Raw genomic sequence first — 18026 nt, forward strand, 5'->3', positions numbered from 1 at the left:
ATGCAGGTGGATGAGGGACACATGAGACATATGAGGATGACCAGACAAACTCAAATGTAACAGGAACCTGGATGTCTTACCTTGGTTGCCTCAAGAAGCTCATCAAAGTCCACTGACAGATGTCTGTTCTGCAACCACAAGGCATGATTGATGAGCATGAAATGAGTGATGGTCCAACAACATGAAACAGTTAAACAGATAGGGCTCTCTCATTCTTACCGGCGTGGCTGCAGCAAAACGCTCTTCAAAATCCTCCAATGGCTGGCTATTCTGCAAGTGCAAGGGATGATGAATGAGGATGGAGTGAACGACACACAAATGACATGGATTTATGAGTTTAATGATGACGGTAGCTATGGTTTACACTCCCGTGGTCGCAGTAGGCGGGAGTTGATTCTGATGTATGGTGAAAACCCTGGGATATGTTTCCAGCATAACCAGATGATAAAGCACAGGCCTGATTGAGAGATACAGCAACAGCATGTCTGTAAAGTCTAAAGTCCATCTTCCGGCAATTATGCACACCACTCAGCTAGGTGCAGCAGTGTCTATAGGTAAGAGGGTAAGAGCAAGGTGTCTACAGTGGACAGTCTTCATTGAAAATGAAGATATGCCATCATGTGACATTAGCCATACTCAACTGTTTTTTATTGATGATTGTTTAAATTATTAGCAGTATACAAAATAATGGGTCTCATTATGACATTTTCATATTTGTATGCACACACACACACACACACACACACACACACACACACACACACGCTGGTCATTAGCAAGTTGAGCACATCTTTTATGCCAGCTGCTCTTTTTACTCAGCAATCTCTTTGCATCCCAGTAAGCATTCCTACTTTCCTATGCCCAGATGAATGCCACCTCTGCCATCAGACTTCTTCCTCTTGGAGTCCTCAGCACCTCTGCTGCACCTGTTCTATTGAGATTTCTCTCATGTGTGCAGTTCCTGCACACACAGGGCATTCCTAAATGCCCTGCAGTTCCTGAGGGTCTAATTCATAGCACTGTCCAACAGAAATGAACAAATCCATGTCTTAACAAGTGGCTGGCAGCTGACCCAAACGAACTATTCTTTTAACTTTTAATTCTATTGACTATGTTACATATTATACAAAATGTGTAATATTTATTACATATTTTAATAACCTTGTTTTGGTCTATACATACCAGCTAATTATTCTTTGGATAATTTCCAAGCAGCTCAATGTTAATAGAATCTGTGTCTACTGGCATTCAAATTGAGTCATTGGGCATGTACAGAGAGATGACATTACTTCCTTATTTTGAATAGGGCCCAGTGTTGGCAATGGAGGAATGGAGAGACTGTTGTCCACTCTTACAATATTGATCATTTACCAAAGTCACCTTTACTCTGTCCACAGAAACTGTGTCTGCTATTTCTCTCATTCCCATCCATAGGATGTAGAGTAGGGCAAGAGAATCAACATGCCCAGGACCACTGCCATTCAGAAGAACCATCCACAAATCTTGCCACCTGTCTCCACCAGGTTCTATCTCACTGTGGCAATGATGAGATGAAAAGTCACAATACTTCCACTACCAATGGCACTGATAATTATTAGTATTGTTATTTAGCCACAGGTGTGTGGGTCGTGGGAAGAGAGCAATAGCCTAGGTGACCAAGTAATCTATGGTGTGGCCTAGAAGGTTGAGGTTATGTCGCTACATCCCTTATAAATTCACACACTCCTGGGGATTTATGGCAGGGCCCCTACCAACTAGCTCTGGGTCATAACTTTTAATAAAAACATTTTTTAGTGTCCAAAATCTCATTACATCTGTCCAATATAAAAAAGCAAATGGCTTCAGAACATGATGGATGAATTAAATAAATTTGAAAAACAGCCCGTGGTGGAGTCTCATAAAAGCCTCACCATGTCCCACATAATGAAAATGTGGGAGGACCTCTAGCATTGGCATGCGGCTGTCACCTTCCTGGTGACAGAAGAGGTGGCCTCTGGGGAGTTGCAGAGGTGAGGCAGGATGGGTGATTTCTGTACATTCAGAATCTAGGTCTAGGAATCTAGATAAATACATCTCCTAGGAGTTGGTCATGCCAACTCTTGTCACATAACACTGGAAGTCAAGGAGGCACACTTTTCTCAATTTCTCGGCAGTGGTATGGAGCCATTCTCTTACTGAGACGTATGGACAGCCTTGTTTGGTATTGGCACAAAGTAGATGCTCAATAAATTGGGGCTATTATTTAGTATCATCTCCTATCTCGTGGCCCATTTTAATAACATATCTACATGGGCTTTATAATGTGAGGAAACTATTGTTACATGGTGTTTGGGACTAGAATGTATAACCCATAGTGTGTTCTTGACTTCATTTCCTCATCCTGGCCTTGTTTCTAGGCAGTTTCACGAGACCATCTAATGCCACGTGATATCTCTGATATCTTTGGTCCTCTGCTGTCTGACTTTGGCTTGGTCAATGCTCCAGGCTTCTTCCTCCTGTCTGGTGTGACCTTAGGTGACAGTACACTCTGGCCAGTGGAGATGTATTTCTATGCAATGTCCTCTTTCCCAGTTGAGACTCATATCTAGGGCCTGGTATCCATCCCTTTGCTTCCCACACACCCAGAACTTGCTTTACTCACACGGAACACTGAGTTACAGCTTGGCTTAGCAATTATCTTCAATTCTTGACTTTTCTTTTGGTATTTTTTTCCTATTTACTTTGTATTTTGCTCTTAAAAACTCAACAGTGACAAATATACCTGGACCTCAGCATTCCAAGAAGAGATTTAAGGGATTATATTCCCACACTGTTTCAGTATAGCTCTATCCTGACTTGTCATAAAGACCCCAAAATAAAGTCCCCATGGGGAGCTTCCTTTCCCATAGTATGGGCATAATGGTTCCACAACCGAGGGACTGGACAAGGGGGATCAGATGAATGTTGCTCCTGCTGTAAAAATGACTGCCGATGAGATAGGATATGGGCACAAACATCCAAAACGATGAAATCATATTTATGGCTGACAAGGCAGGAACTTGACATGGTTTATAATATAATCTTGGGCTGCATAACACAATCCTGTGGGAAGGCGTTTACAAAACTCTGAGACCCCAGCCCCTGTTCTCCCACTCTGCTGGAGGGGAGGGGGTGGGGGGCTGGTTTTTCGAAGTTTCCACAGGTCCTCAGTGACTATGATGTGCTGCTGGCTTTTCAAATTGCTGTGCTGGGGAATGAATTCTCTTTAGGAATAATCAGCGAGCATCCTACTGGGAGAACCAAAGGCATCTTGATTGATTAGGAAATGGATTAATTAATGCCTTCAGTAAACATTGCCAGTGTATTTCCCACCTGCCAAGACCTAGGCAGGTGCTGGAGACATGGCGATGACTAACTAATACATGGCCTGTGCTCTCAGCAGGGCCAAAATGTGTAGTTCTTGTTGTCTGAGGTGGACAGGAGTATGCATATGGGAGACACAAGGCTTTTAGAGCTAAACTAGGACCTAGGCCGAGGCTGCAAAAGAATCAATTCGATTATCCATTTAGAGGGCCCAGGAGGAATGGATTAACTTAAGTGATTTGTATCTGTGCACAGGTGGGTAGTATTAAGGACACCTAGTGATCGCAGGCACCCAGATGCATGTTACTTTCCCAAGTGCATGATTTAACAAGCAAGGTACATGCTAATGAAGACTAATTCTCCCTGGGATACTAACAGCTTATGTTAGCAGAGAGAGAGGGGGCCACTTTCTACTTCTTAGGAGACAGTCAAGAAAAGCTCTGCTTGGCAACTGAACACAAGGGTGGGGGTAGCTGAGGCAGGGAGATAAGCTACTATGTCAACATGGGATCCCACCCCAGAGCAGAACTGTTTGGTAGAACTTTCTACATAATTGGAAAGTCCTGAATCTCTCCTGTCCAATCAAATGCTGGCTACTGCAGAGATGCTTAATGGGAGTGAAATGGAAAATTCCCTTGGATGAGTTTCAACTTAAGGAGCCACATGTGGCTACTGACAACTGCAGTATCTAGCACGACTAGACAGAAAACACATGAAAAAGTATCCACATGAAAAAACAAATCCAGGCCTCTTTGTGCAGTTTCTTCTGTTCTTTTGGAGGGTCTCCCACACTTGTGCTGACTGCAAATTTTCTTTGGGAGGATTCAGTTCCTGGTTATGTCTAGACAACACCATGAAATCATCAAATTCAGTTTGCAACGATAGCAACCGCTTGCAGGATCTAAGATTTCTCACTGTCTGGGCTAAGCTAGAGCCAGGTACTTGTGGGTTTTTTTAAAGGAAACATTCAGAAAGTTGAAATTTCATGAAGCCTCATCAACAATCAAATGAAATACAATTCCACTTAATGCCCAAGTGTGCCAGGCCTTACCAGAGATGGGTTTGACACTCTTGCTAGACTCCATGCCCATGCTGTGGAGGGACTAGAGCTAGCTTGAGACCTGGCTTTGGAGTGATTGAAAACCTGCCTCTAATTGCCCCCTCCTGGAACTCATTTTGTAGTCAAAAAGCCCTTCTTCTTCCAGCTACTGTCTCAGGATAGTTCCAGGAATGTCTGAAAGCTTGATGGGACATGCTTGAATGCTGTAATGAAGATGGCATCCTTCCTCAAAGAGCACATGGTAGGCTCTGCCTACAGTCCCTCAGACAATAAAGCATTACATCTTACTTCCTTGAAGCTGCACTTGTTATTGTAGTTCTTTTGAGGTTCTGAGATAGGGTCTCGCTATGTTTTGGTCTGGAACTGTGTAGAACAAGCCTTGTAGTAATCCTCCTGCCTCTGCCATCTGAGACCAAAGTGCTGGGTTTACAGGTGTGTGCCACCATGCCTGGCTTGACTGTGCTGGCATTGTAAGAAATGATGGAGGGGACAGAGCTCACTCAGGACACTGAGCAGACCGCCTAGGACCAAAGGAAAGGCGCAGGATAGCGCAAGCAAAAACTCTGACTCCAAGTTCTTTATCTTCCCACTTCCATGTGAAGAAAGCTCAATATGCTGCATTTCAAAGCACAAGGGGGCTTCAAAGAGAAGAGTGGATGGTTTTAGGAGACAGTAGTGGAAAGAAATGTAGGAAGAGTGGCTTCAGTACAAAATGCTGCCCCCTATCTGGCCACATCCTGTGTAAGCTGCTTCAGTCCTGGAATCTAAGTTTCCTCCACTGATGGAACAAGGCTGAGGCTGCCTGCAGGATGGGTATACAGGGCTGAGGCTGCCTGCAGGATGGGTATACAGGGCTGAGGCTGACTGATGAATGGGTCTTCAGGGCTAAGGCTGCCTGAAGGATGGGAGTAAATAGTTCAGAGACTACTGTGCAAAGATCAGCCCACGGGGCACAATTACAGTGTCAGTTCCCTTTCTAAGGGGCTGGGAAGATGAGAGAAGGGTAGAATATAGGGGAAAGAAAAGGGAAAGTAGGGGAAAGCAGGGGAGGGAAAGAAGGGGAAAGGGAGGAGATGGAAGAAAGTAAGGGGAAGGAATGAGAGGGGGAAGGGAATGAGAGGGAGAGAAAGGGGAGGAGGAAGAGGAGAGGAAAGGGAGGAATGAAGGAGGAGGGAAGAAGAGGGGACTGGGAGGAGGGGGAAAGGAAGAGGAGGAGGGAGAGCAGGGGAAGGAGTGAGGGAAGGAAAGGGGAGGAGAGAGAGGGAGGGAGGGAGGGATGTAGCGGAAAGGAAGCCAGAAAAGAGGGCTAGAAGGAGGGCATGAAGAAGGGAGGGGGAAGGGAACAGGTGCTCTTTGCTTGGCAGGTGCTGAGGTTTGAATGTTTTGTAACTTCTAAGCGTTTGTTGCGGTTAGAGCTAGACCCCAGAGTGGCCCTGGAGGCGGGTGAGGGAAGCCTCTAGGAGGAGTCTCTACCAGGAGGTCCTCTGGTCACAAGTTCTTTCAGTAGTTCTTGTGTAATCCTTTGGGTTGTCGATAGAAGTGCTGTCCCAGCCATTCTCTCTGCTCTTCTCCAAGGCAAGTACTTGTTCTGACATCCATTTCCTTGTGGCCCCTTGTCACCCAGCAGGAGCCTCCAAACCTATGAGCAAAATGCATCTTCCCTCTTTTTAAAACCAGGTGCTGCCAATATTTTACTTTAGCAAAGCAAAGGTGATGGAGGAGGGTGAGCAGGCAGGTGTCAGGCATCGGGAGCACTGGTCCAGGAGAACAACAAAGTGGCAGACAAACCTGAAGGTGGGAAATGGCCTTTCCAATACAGACCCTGCAGGCTTCTGCTTGTGGTCTCTCCCCCAGTTTTGGACAGGGACTAGAGTGGGTAGTACTGGATCTGCCCCCATCACATCCTTTCTCTTCTTTCCACCTCTGCCATCTCTTTTGGAATTTAGAGAGTGTATAAGCTGACAACATGATTGCTTCATGGTATGGATACGTTTTTCTCTTTTCTGTTTTTGGTAGAAATGAGGGAGAGAACAGTCAGAGGCATCTGGAAGAGTCCAGAGCAGACAGAGAAATAAGTAGAAAGGCTGAACAGGGCCAGCAGACAGAGAGGCAGAGCAAAGAGACAGAGAGATGGGAGGGGGGATGAAGACAAAGAGAGTGGGCAAAAGAAGAGCTAGGTACTTGTGATGAGGGGGCATGAGGGACAGCATGAGCTTTGGTGTGCCAGTAGGCACCATGGGATAGCCATCTGCCCCTTCTGCCAGTGATAAGGGAACTTGACTCCTCTGGCAAAGGGGGATCTACTTAACAAGTTCCTGAGCAAAGTTTGTTCTCTCTCTCTCTCTCTCTCTCTCTCTCTCTCTCTCTGTGTGTGTGTGTGTGTGTGTGTGTGTGTGTGTGTGTGTGTGTGTGTGTGTGTGTGTGTGTGTGTGTGTGTGTGTGTGTGTGTGTGTGTGTGTCTGTCGCTGTCTCTCTCACTCATTCCTTCTTTCTTTTTTGTCTTGTTCTTTTGTATAACCACCAGAATTTGGGGAAATGGAGTTTCCTTTGGATGTGACAAAGAGACTCCAGGTTTTTTTGCCTAAATTTTCTCAAACATACCAGATATAAAAATATACATGGGGATGGGGTTTATGGAACCCTTGACAAGGTTGTAATGATTCTGTGATGAGATACAAACAGCTGACTACCAGTGACAAAGTGAAGGAGTTGTGGATTGTCGTGGCTGAGAAATGTTGGTAGTAATGTTTGGGGAAGTGGTGGTGCTGACGGTGATGCCTGCCATGTGACTGAGAGTCATGTGTTCCTCCACACCATGTCCATCTACTAAGCATTTATGATCCACTGAGTGTCTAACATGGTCTTGTCCTTCTATCACAAGGGGAACAAGAGAAACCAGGCAATTCACACACATCCAGGGTTATTAATGAGACAATTCATGCATAGCCTTTAGTACGTGGCACCCAGTGAAAAGTCATGACCTGATTCAAGCACTTGTACTGCTTTCCACCCCCTATCTGTACCATTAGACACATAGCATCTGGCTGGTTCTCCATAGGTGAAGCTGAATGCAGTGAAGATTGTGAGCCTCAGCATATTAGGGACTAGATGGTGCTGATGGTGGGATCATAAGGGCACAGGGGAGGATGCAGCTATTTCAGCAGTGCCAGTAAGAAAGGGCTAGTGATGGGCTGAGGTGGAAGCACTGAGTACCCTATAGCTGTACAGTTGCTGAAGAGTTCTAGGAAGGACTGTGCACATACACTCCCCTATAGACTTCTGGGACCTATGTCCAATCTGTGACCTCACCTGGAAGCCAGGGGATCCGACATCAACAGGAGGATTTTGAGTTTCCTGTTCCCCTCCTTTGACTGGAGGAGCAGGCTGAGATGGCTCTGTGTTTTTAACAGTTTCAGACAGAACAAGCAGACTTGTACAGGGGGCAATGAGATCAGAAAACTAGAAACCAAAGGAGAACTGTTTTCAAAAGCTTGCAGTTATTTCTTCCCAACTCTTCCTTCCTTCTCCTTTTAAAAATCTATTATCCTGTGTCCACATTAGCCAAAACTCAAGGAGTTTTCAAAACCTCCTAACAAGATTTGGCATGACTTCAGGCTCACAAAGGGAGTGAATTGGAGTCACAGGAATGTGAAATTGGCTCCTGTCAGCAGGCTGACAGGCTCTGAGCCCACTTTTCAGGCAGAGTGCAGAACACACAGCAGAGTCCATCACTTCCCTTGATGCTATGTCTTCTTGGGGAGACCACTGCTGAGGTCCAGATGGTCCCCAAATGGTAACAAGAAATATTGGATGAAGTTGAGACCAAACCGAGTGGTAAAGGCGGAATGCGAGCAAATCGGAGGCAATCACAAACAGAGCGATATCACAGCAAAGGAAAAAATAGCCAGCAGCCCTTGCCTGCTGATCTGACAGCCGCTCCTTGCAACATGGTTTCCCCTCCTTCTCCACAGGACGGCAGCTTACAAACACTATTTCTTCCTCCTTGGATTTGCTTCTCAGAGTATGGATCTGATGACCTGTAAACTCTCCTGAGTGTCTACCATGAGCCAGGCACCAGGAGGCCCTTGAGCTGCCCCTCTGAGCTAGAGCAAGCAAGGTTAGGGAGAGCTAACTGAAGTCACAGGACAGGGAGTGTCACAACAGGGAACCATATTGAGCATTTTCACAGAGAATGTGCCGTTTCCAGTCATAATGCCATTCATAGAACAGAAGCCAACACCAGCCACTGGGAGCAGCCAAAGAAAGCTTTTAGTTTATCTGCCAAGTTCACTCATCTCTTGAATTCTTTGTGGTAACACTAGGGAGATGCTCATCTCATGAGGTCATGTTGAACATGATCTTCCTGTCTCAGGGTTACCATTGCTGTGATGAATCACCATAACCAAAAGCAAGTTGAGGAGGGAAGGGCTTATTTGGCATACATTTCCATATCACTATTCACCATCAGAGGAAGTCAGGGCAGGAACTAAAAAACAGCAGGAACTTGGTGGCAGGAGCTGATGCAGAGGCCATGGAGGGGTGCTGCTTACTGGGTTGCTCCTCATGGCTTGCTCAGCCAGCTCTCTTATAGAACCCAGAACCACCAGCCCAAGGATAGCACTATCAACAATGGGCTAGGTCCTCTGCCATCAATCACTAATTAAGAAAATGCCCTACAGCTAAATCATATGGAGGCATCTTCTTAGTTGCAGTTCCTGCTGCTCATATAACTTTAGCTTGTGTCAAGTGGACATAAAACTATCCAGCACATTTCTCATAACCAAAAGCAAGTTGGGGAGGGAAGGGTTTATTTGGCATACACTTCCATAGAACTGTTCATTATCAAAGGAAGTCAGGACAGGAACTAAAAAACAGAAATTCCAGCTAATACTTAGATGGATTTCCACTATGCGCAACAGACACTGTTCTAAGTACTTTTATATAGTAACCAATTTAATGATCACAATTGACGTGGGCACTATTACTACCTTCATTTTCAGAGTCAGAAACTGAAGCATAAAAAGCCTGACAACTTGCCCCCTATCACACAGCTAGAAAACGGAAGAGTACATACTTTTACCAAAGTGGGCTAGCTTTGGAATATGCAGACTAAACTATCAGGCTATAGTGTAGATGGCAAAATGTAAAAGATGACCCATGTCATGAGACCAGGGTAAGTGGCAAAGTTCTGGAAGGGAGAGGCATGAGGGCAGTTTAGGAGTCTGACCTAGTACAGGACAGTCTGGGCCTCTGTGGAAGGCATGGACAGCTGATACAAGTGTCAGCTCCCTGGAGATGCTTAAGGAAGAGGGTCAGGACTTCCGGGTGAAGGTGCAGAGAATAGCACAGAAATAGCCAAAGGAACAAGGCAAAGAAACTGGACAGTACAGGAAAAGGAGGGAGAAACCTTGTACCGTGGGTTGACAGCATGCAGGGTGGGAAGGAGGAATATTGTGAGCGATAAGGCTGGAGATGCTGTTAGCTCACTCTGGAGGAAACAATGATAAACTGACAGAACCGTGAGTAGAACTGGAGGAAGAAAGTGTCATGAGATGTGAGCAAGAATGTCCCCATCACAGGAGACCTCCCAGAGACAGACTTTGTTTCCCTCTGTTTCCCGTTAGCATCTTGCTTTCAATCTTGTTATGCACACCACGGACAAAACAATAGTTGCCATGTGAATGAAACTGCATAAACTCACAGAGGAATAGAGTCCATTGTGGGGGCTTTGGAAGTCTCAAAGAAACACACACGCTTTATCATATCTTTGGGGCTAGGGCAGGAAGTGTTGGTTTTAAAAGTCACACGGGACAGATCTGCTGTGCAGTCTTTGGAATCACAGTGGAAACCGTGAAGTCCTGAGCACGGCCCTGGCCCTGGCAAGGAGTCAGCAAATGCTGGCTTCTTGTTTCCTCTCGGAGCTGCTACAGAAGATGAGCTTCGTGCTTCCTTCAGTTGGGGCTGTCACTGATATATATGTCCTCATGCCTCATGATCCTTCATTTAGCTCTTGTTCTTTTCTTCTTTGACTGGAGTTTGTTCATTACTCTTCTGTAACCACTAATAACGGCAGTTAGGGGGAAAGAAGGCAGCACAACAGGATGATTTATCCAGAGCAACGGAATAACTGTATGGAGAGAGAAGGCGCGTCAGCACCGACGGATATTTATGGGGAAGCTGTATATTACAGCTTTGCTCGTTAAGATGCTGTAGTTAAGATTCTGTGAATGTTAACGATCTGTATTAGAGGAATAATGACGGACTCACAGCAGCAGCAGCAGCAGTTAACAGATACCCCCACGCACCAGATCTCCCGGTCCCCTGATGGATGCCACAGAAGGAGCAGCCATGCAATGCACCTGTGCACCTGTGCGTGGAAGAGCCCACTGTCCTTCCTTCTGCACAGGAAGTGCCACCCACAAAAAGCAGCGGGAGCAAGTTGGCCTGAGGCCTCCAGCTTTTGGGTCTCAAGCATTCCAGTTTCAGTGGCTACAGGGTTCCATAGGAGAAAAAAATGCACCAGTTTGGGGTAGAGCAGCCCCAGGCCCTGGTTTGTTCAAGGGAGACCTTGTTTATGCCTGTTGTGCTGATATAATTGTTAATATCAATCCCCTCCCCTTTCGTTGGGAAGTAGACCAGTTTGGAAGATAAACTAGGTCACCCTACCTTTAGGGTCAAAGAGGTGGATGAGAGACACAACTTAGCTAAGCTTCTTCTGGCTGTACTAGGGATTTAATGCTCTGGTTCCTTAGCGCCCCACTGGGTGTGGAGGACACCCACTGTTCTAGTACTTTGGGACAATTTTGAAATAACAATGCATGGTGCCTAAAACAGTGGGGTGCTCTATTTGTTATTTATACTTGTTTTCATCCCTGCTGGGGTGGCTTCCAAGGTCTCTGATATTGGAGGAAGTGCTCCCTAGTTGGGGTTGGGTAAGTTTAGAAGTACAGCTTTGCTGGAGGAAGTGCATCACCAGTGATGGGCTTTGAGATGCTATGGCCCCACTCTATTCCAGTTTGCTCTCTCTGCTCCTTGCTTGTGGAGGACCTGTGAGCTCACAGCTTCCTGCTTCGGCTGGCATGCCTGTTGCTTGCCCACCATGCCGCCGCACCATGACAGACTCTTATGCCTCTGGCAGAATAAAACCAAAGTAAACTTTTCCATAAGTCACTTTTGGTCATGGGTTTTATCACAGCAACAAAAAAGCAACTAATATGTTTGACAGGAAGGACTGATTGTGTCTCTTTCTCCCTAATAGGCTGAAGTCCTACTTTTCAATGTGACTTTCTCTTTCCTTCTCCTTCTTCTTCCTCTCCCCCAGCCCACATGCACAGGCCATGGTAGGATGCAGTCTACAACTCAAGGACAGTTTTCAACTTGATCTGGGGCTTTGTAGCCTGTACAGGTTGTAAATATGGTTTCTTCTACTGCTTAGGCCACCTTGCCTTGGGTGCTTTGCTCTGACAGCTCAAGGGGATGCCATATGACCCCAGCTATGGTGCCACATTAAGTTCAACACAATCCTGGTTGTCAGTTAGAGCTGACTAGAGACATAAGTCATCTCACCCCCGCTAGCAGACTGAAAGCACCCCAGCAACTGAGGCAGGTGTCACTCAAAGCACTTAGTAGAGTCTAAATGATGGCTCACAATAAAAATTATGACCAATGTTTACCGAGCACTTACTATGTACCAGGTACTTCCATAAATGTCTTATATGAATTATTTATTTAAAACTCAAAAACCTCTCTGAGGCAGGTGCCACAGCCATCATCCACACTTAGCAAGTAGACACACTAACACAAAGGGAAGTCACAGTTGGCACATCTGGTAACAGAAGGATACAGATTTCAAGCCCAGATAGCAGACCTGCAAAGCTCATATTCACCTGCTTACCTCTATCTCCTACCAGTTCTATCTAGTTTTATTATACAGCACTGCTGTAATGCTATCTCTTCTCTTATTTAGTGTCCATGGTGACACAAGGAAGTGGCCCTCCACATTGTGTCATCTGGTCACTAGAAAATCAAGCAATTTCCTGAGAGTCCTATAGCTGAGAAGTAGTAGAAGGCCCCGGTTTACTCACAACCTCATGTTCTCTCTGTGGACTCACAGTCTCCCAATTTATGCAAATTCCAGTTCAAGTTGGGACATTCTCTGAAGGACCTCTTCCTCCCAACTTCCATGGACAGAATTAACTAGCAGAATTCTCTGGACAATGGTGTCCAGACTATTCTCCCTCCAACGTTTAGGATCTCTTGTGCTTTAGAGCATATCCTTCAGAAGACGTACCCATGGTGAGAGAGTCTCGAGGGTCCAACTCGGCTTTAGCCATACTCCTCCTTTGGTTGGCTTCTATAGCAGCCTGTTCAGTGTGTTTCATATCAATAAAGTCTCTTGGATTTTACAAAAAGTCTGAAGAACACTCCTCTGGGATCCAGTGGCAGGTATTTTTGCAGAGAAATTGAGTGGTCATTGTTTTGATTCAGACATGATTTTCCAACACAATATCTAGCAAATTTGATGCCAGACACCTATGCAGGCAACAGTCATTCCTTTCTCCATTGCTATCTGTGGAAACCGAGATTCAGGAGTGACTCAACAGTAAGTTGCTCACAACCTGTTGGATTCAACTCTCCACTAACTCACCCAGTTTTTCCATCTTGGGAAAAAGAGCTAGATTTCACTCAAATGAGGTTTGATTTCACTCAAAATTTATACACCTCAAACTGGAGTCACAGAGGAAGGGGAGAAGGACTGCTGATCAGTCTTTGGCTGGAACACAAAGACAGCTGGTGGTGAGACTGAGGCATGAATGTTCTTAGATTTGGAGACACAAAGCTGGCTGTACAGAAGTGACAGAGCCCAAAGGGAATGAAGGAGATTGGGTACCTGGTCCCTTCTACCTCCTTACTCCATCTCCCAAAGGTCATTGTCTCTAGTGGAGCTTAGGTTCTGTTGTGTTGCACCCACACATTTGCATGGTTTTCCTGATCTATGCACTAGTCCATCAGACTCATTTAGCTCTTTGCTTCACACAGGAAACCATATTGTTCCTACATGGAATCCACAGAGGTACTCACTTGCCTATGTCTTGACCTCTCTGCCTAATAATCAATCTTGCCCTTTCTCTACACTATACTGTATGGAAAACGTGTGTGTGTGTGTGTGTGGGGGGATCTATAAACATCCCTGGCCTGAGCCTTGCCAACAGTTTCCACTTAGGTTGATCAGAAGGAGGCAGTCGTTGGAGACCCCACCCCCACACTGCCCAGGCATCTCTAGAGTGACTGGGAGTGTGGCTGAGTCTCTTGTATGGTTTTAACAACCACAGACAGCTCCTCCCTCTTTTCGTGGGCAGCCTCAGGTTCTGGGCTCTGCTAAGACCACCCCTTCCATTGCCCTGGCTCTTTCTAACTATTACCAATGTGCATTATCCAATTGCCTCTTTAGCCTTTTCTGATCTTCTAATAACTTGTAACTAGCTCTCCACAATGAATGCCCTCTATTAAGCCACCTGGCATGCTTCCCCGAGTCTCCTGATGGATGTCCTGAGACAATTCTATTAGAGCATTAATGGTCTCCCCACCTGTTAAGCCACCTGCCATAGACCACCAGAGTGGTGCTGAGAAACACAACTCTAACAGTGACCAGCAAGTACCAGAGTCTTCTTGGGGCATCCCTATCGCTCATCATATGCAGGACCCTTGCTTGGTGAGGCAAGCTTCCTCCAGTATTCCTGTCCTTTGCTCCTATGAAAACATTCTGTGGCCTGGTACTTGAGGAGGCAGCAGTCTCTGGGAACATGGCAGACTTTTCTTCTCCATCTCAGTACTCTGAAGTACTTACTTCCCTCTTACATCTGTCCCTCCTTCTCCTGTGACGAACTGTACAATCCTACCGCAACTGCATGCCATGGAGGTCTTCACTAAGTGCCTTTAGGCAATGCTTTCTGCCTTCGACCATACTCCTGTGGCTTCTTGTACATAGCTTCTCACAGCCTCGGCTATTTATATTCATCATTATGTTCTATGTCTAGTCCCTTGGAACCATCAAGATTCTCCAGGGACCTACCTTTCCCATCTTTGTATTGATAGGAAACCAAACCTTTGCTTACTAGTAGAGTGAATGAATGAGGTTATAACAGTTCATCAAGGATGTCTTTAAATCAGTTGGAGTTCTAGGCTCCGGGATTAGAAAAGTAAGAAAGGTCTATCAGTGGGGTTTACAAGTTCAAGGCCAATGGGGATTTCTCCCACACTTACCAATTGTTTAGGAGGGACTTGTATTTAGGGTGAGGTTAAATCAGGAGCCTTAATGTTCCTTGTTGCTCTGACATCATGGGGATTCAGGATTCTGTTTCAGGACAACTTTCCTGATTAAAAGGAAGTCCAGGTAAGGGACATCAGAAAGGGCCACCTTCCCATCATCTTTGTAAATGCCTGGATCCAGACTCCCTTCCTTCCCTGTGGTTCCTCCTCTCACGTGACATCTCTGTTAACTGCCTTGCAATAATTATAATTTCTGTACAATGTGGTGCTTAATGAGGAAGTGAAGCTGACAAATGTTCAGACTAGATTTAATCCAATTATGCAACATCTTGATCCAGATTTCCAACTAAAGGAAAAACCAACTGCCGAATTGTGAATGAAAATTTATTTGCCATAAAAGATGGGAGTTGCAGGGGGAAGTGGCAAATGGTTGTCAAGAGAATTCTTGCAATTCTTCACTTTAATGGATTGACTCTTTCTACATTTGTAGCAGAGAAGCTGAATTAAAACTTGAGCAGGGAGAATCAGACAAATGCTGGCTGTTGGGGCACAGGGGGCCTTGTGTGGAAATACATGGTACGTGGAGGAGAGGCGGTGGTGGCAAAATGGGAATTTTCCTGCTCCTCAGAAGTGGGGCCACTTGCAGTAAGATTAGTTCTTTGGTTTCTACAGGTGTCTCTTTAACATCAGGAGACTGCAGCAGTGCACTTGGCAGAGGGAAGGGGTGGGAGTGAAGGCAACAAGATCTGCCCATTTGAAACTCAGTCTAAAAGAGGAAGGGAGTTTATGAAGCCAGCCAGGAATGCTGGGCACCAGGAGAAAGATGACTACTTATAAACACACTAGAGCCAAAGGACATTAGGAGACAGATCTGAGGCCTGGGTACTGATTCACACCAGGGTTAAAGGGAAGAGCCAGAGAGCAGAGGAGGAACTCAGTGGGTAGAGTGCTAGCCTAACATGTTGGAGGCCTTGAGTTTGATCACCAACACCATATAAACTGGGTGGCAGCACACAGAACACTTATCCCTGTGCTTCAAAAGCAGAAGCAGAGAGATCTAGAGTTTAAGGTCCTCCTTGGACTCAGATAGTTCTTGAGTCTTGGGCTACATGAAATCTCATCTAGAAAAATAATAAAACCGACAAAAACACAATATGACTCAGTAAAAATTGTGTGGATGTCTGAGTCACACAATCTAGGGTTCGGTTCCTGGCTCTGCCATTTAGCAGTTTTGTGAGTGTGAGTGATGGACCCCCAAGTCTCGTTTTCTGTAGGTGTCAAGTACACATACTTCCTAGGGCTGTGATAAGAGAGAAAGATAAATGGAATCCAGAGTCTAGGCTGCCCATAGTATAGCAGATGCTCTGTAAATTCTAGCTACGTTTTCCACAGCTAAATTAGCCTTAAATTCCTAGTACATATGGTTAGTGCCTGGCACTATAAAACCAAGTAAGGCACTGAATTGCAGGGCGAATGTCAAATCCCATCACTAGGATTTTTATCATTTTCTTCCAGTGTGATGCCTTTGCAGGGCACACAGATAGATCTACTGCCCTGTCCTTAAGCTCCTTTAAGGGAACAAAGAAGGAATGTATTTTCTAGATACCCATTCCATGCTGGAAGCTTGCTCAGGGAGCTGGCTTGATTATCACCCGATAAACTGATTGGCACCCAAAGCACTAACTTCACAGGACAAACCCATAATTCATTGCTCTGTGTCTCCGAGTGGGCCACTGTGAGTCAGGGAGATAAAGATGGCTGGAATGGGGCCTCTGTTACATCTGACTTGGCAGCTGAGACATTAGGAGAAGCTTAAAGGATAAAACCTGCCCACTTTAGACAGCCATGGTGGCAAGTGGAACATGAATAGGTGGGTAATTTTGAGACCCCATTAGGACAGTTCCCTTCACAAGACAGAAATAGCTAGGAACCATTTATGTTGCTCGAATATTCTTAGAAGAGACTCTCCACTCAGTGAAGCTGCCTTGCCCTCTGGACATCAACTCTGACTGAAAGCTCTTTCTTGTCGTGAGCCCTGACTTGCCCTCTCTTGTCATTTCACTTATATTTTGTCTCTTAGTCATAAAACAGAGGCAACAAAGACCACCTAAGGCTTGGAACATCAGGGGTAGCTAAGCATCCTGAGACTCTGGTTTGGGCTATGCACACACCCTTCTTGTAACAATGCACTTAGCAGCCTGAGACTCTTACCTGCACATACCATGTACACAGCTCACTCCAAACAATGCATTCAGCAGCCTGTTAGAAACATAGGCCCCCAACCCCGGTGTCAAGCTGCCCACATATCCCTCTCTGAAGAATGGAATAAGTCTATCTTTCTTAAGGATCATCAAATTGAGATAGTATTCAATGTCACTCGGGTTATGCCTTGGTATAGAAGGCAGGAAGGAGGCTGATCCGGGCTGAACTTGTTTTGTGTGTGTACACAATAAGTCAAAATATTATCCCCTCTGAGGAGTGGTTGGAGGGGTGGGAAGGGGAGGGGAAAGCTGGAGAAGGGAAAGTAGGGGGAACTGGGGTTGGTATGTAAAACGAAGAAAAAATAAATTAGAAAAAAAAAAACCAATAAGGCAAACTATGTCCTCAAGGTGAATTTTTGGCACAAAAATTCCTATTTATCATCTTATGCCTATGCATACTTAAGTGCATACTTAATTAAAATCAGATGCATCATGGGAAGGAGCATGACTTATAGAGGAAACAGCTATATAAGTGAACCTGCCAATCACAATAGATCACCCCAAACCACATTTGTTAGTAATCAAACTCTTCCTTTGTTTTTGTACCTCATAAAAGGAGACCCCACACAATAGTCAGGCCTCTGTGGTGTCACTCATATAGTCCTCTGTCAATCTTGACAGTGTATTCTTTACTAATCTGTGCTGTTGCTACATCTGAATGGAGTTTCCTTTCACAGTCTGTGTATACCTTTATTTCATTCTTGAGTAAGATGCCAATGACCTGGGAAATGCCCAGTCCGTCCCCTGGCTACTGCTAACAGTACCCTTCTTGGTACTTATTTCTCCTACAAGCAGCCTCCATCCTACTTGCAGACAATGATTTCATTCACACGGAACTTCCCAGGGGCCCCGGGTGTCACAAGAGGGTGGTCAGGGCTTTCATTGTGCAGAGAAGGAGAAATAGCTTCAGAAAGTTGAAGAAACTGAGAAAGACCTCAACCAAAGTACATGAGAACTGTGGGAGGCATCTGGTCATCCCTTCAGTTCTGAATCCATGCTTCATTTCAGGGCAATTAATGTCCAAACGAAGGTATCAGTTTGACCATCTTCTTATTTGTTTCCATGCCAAACTTTTAAGATTCTCAGGGAGGCTG

General features: G+C 45.4%; 1 protein-coding gene across 3 annotated transcripts in view; it reads right to left on the reverse strand.

The window, feature by feature from the left end:
* The window catches only part of Dab1 (DAB adaptor protein 1), a 234981-nt gene that overhangs the window by 19006 nt on the left and 197949 nt on the right, over window positions 1-18026 (reverse strand). Inside the window, exons 9-10 of one of the 3 annotated variants that reach the window (XM_035438947.1) lie at window positions 220-270; window positions 81-128 (exon numbers count right to left, since the gene is read on the reverse strand). The exons of the other annotated variants lie outside the window; for them this stretch is intronic. Coding sequence (XP_035294838.1) covers window positions 81-128; window positions 220-270 — 99 coding nt within the window. The remainder of the gene's footprint in view (window positions 1-80; window positions 129-219; window positions 271-18026) is intronic. 3 annotated transcript variants of the gene reach the window in all.

Source organism: Cricetulus griseus, chromosome 2 (genome assembly GCF_003668045.3).
Source record: "Cricetulus griseus strain 17A/GY chromosome 2, alternate assembly CriGri-PICRH-1.0, whole genome shotgun sequence".
In the NCBI taxonomy this organism is placed as follows: Eukaryota; Metazoa; Chordata; class Mammalia; order Rodentia; family Cricetidae; genus Cricetulus; species Cricetulus griseus.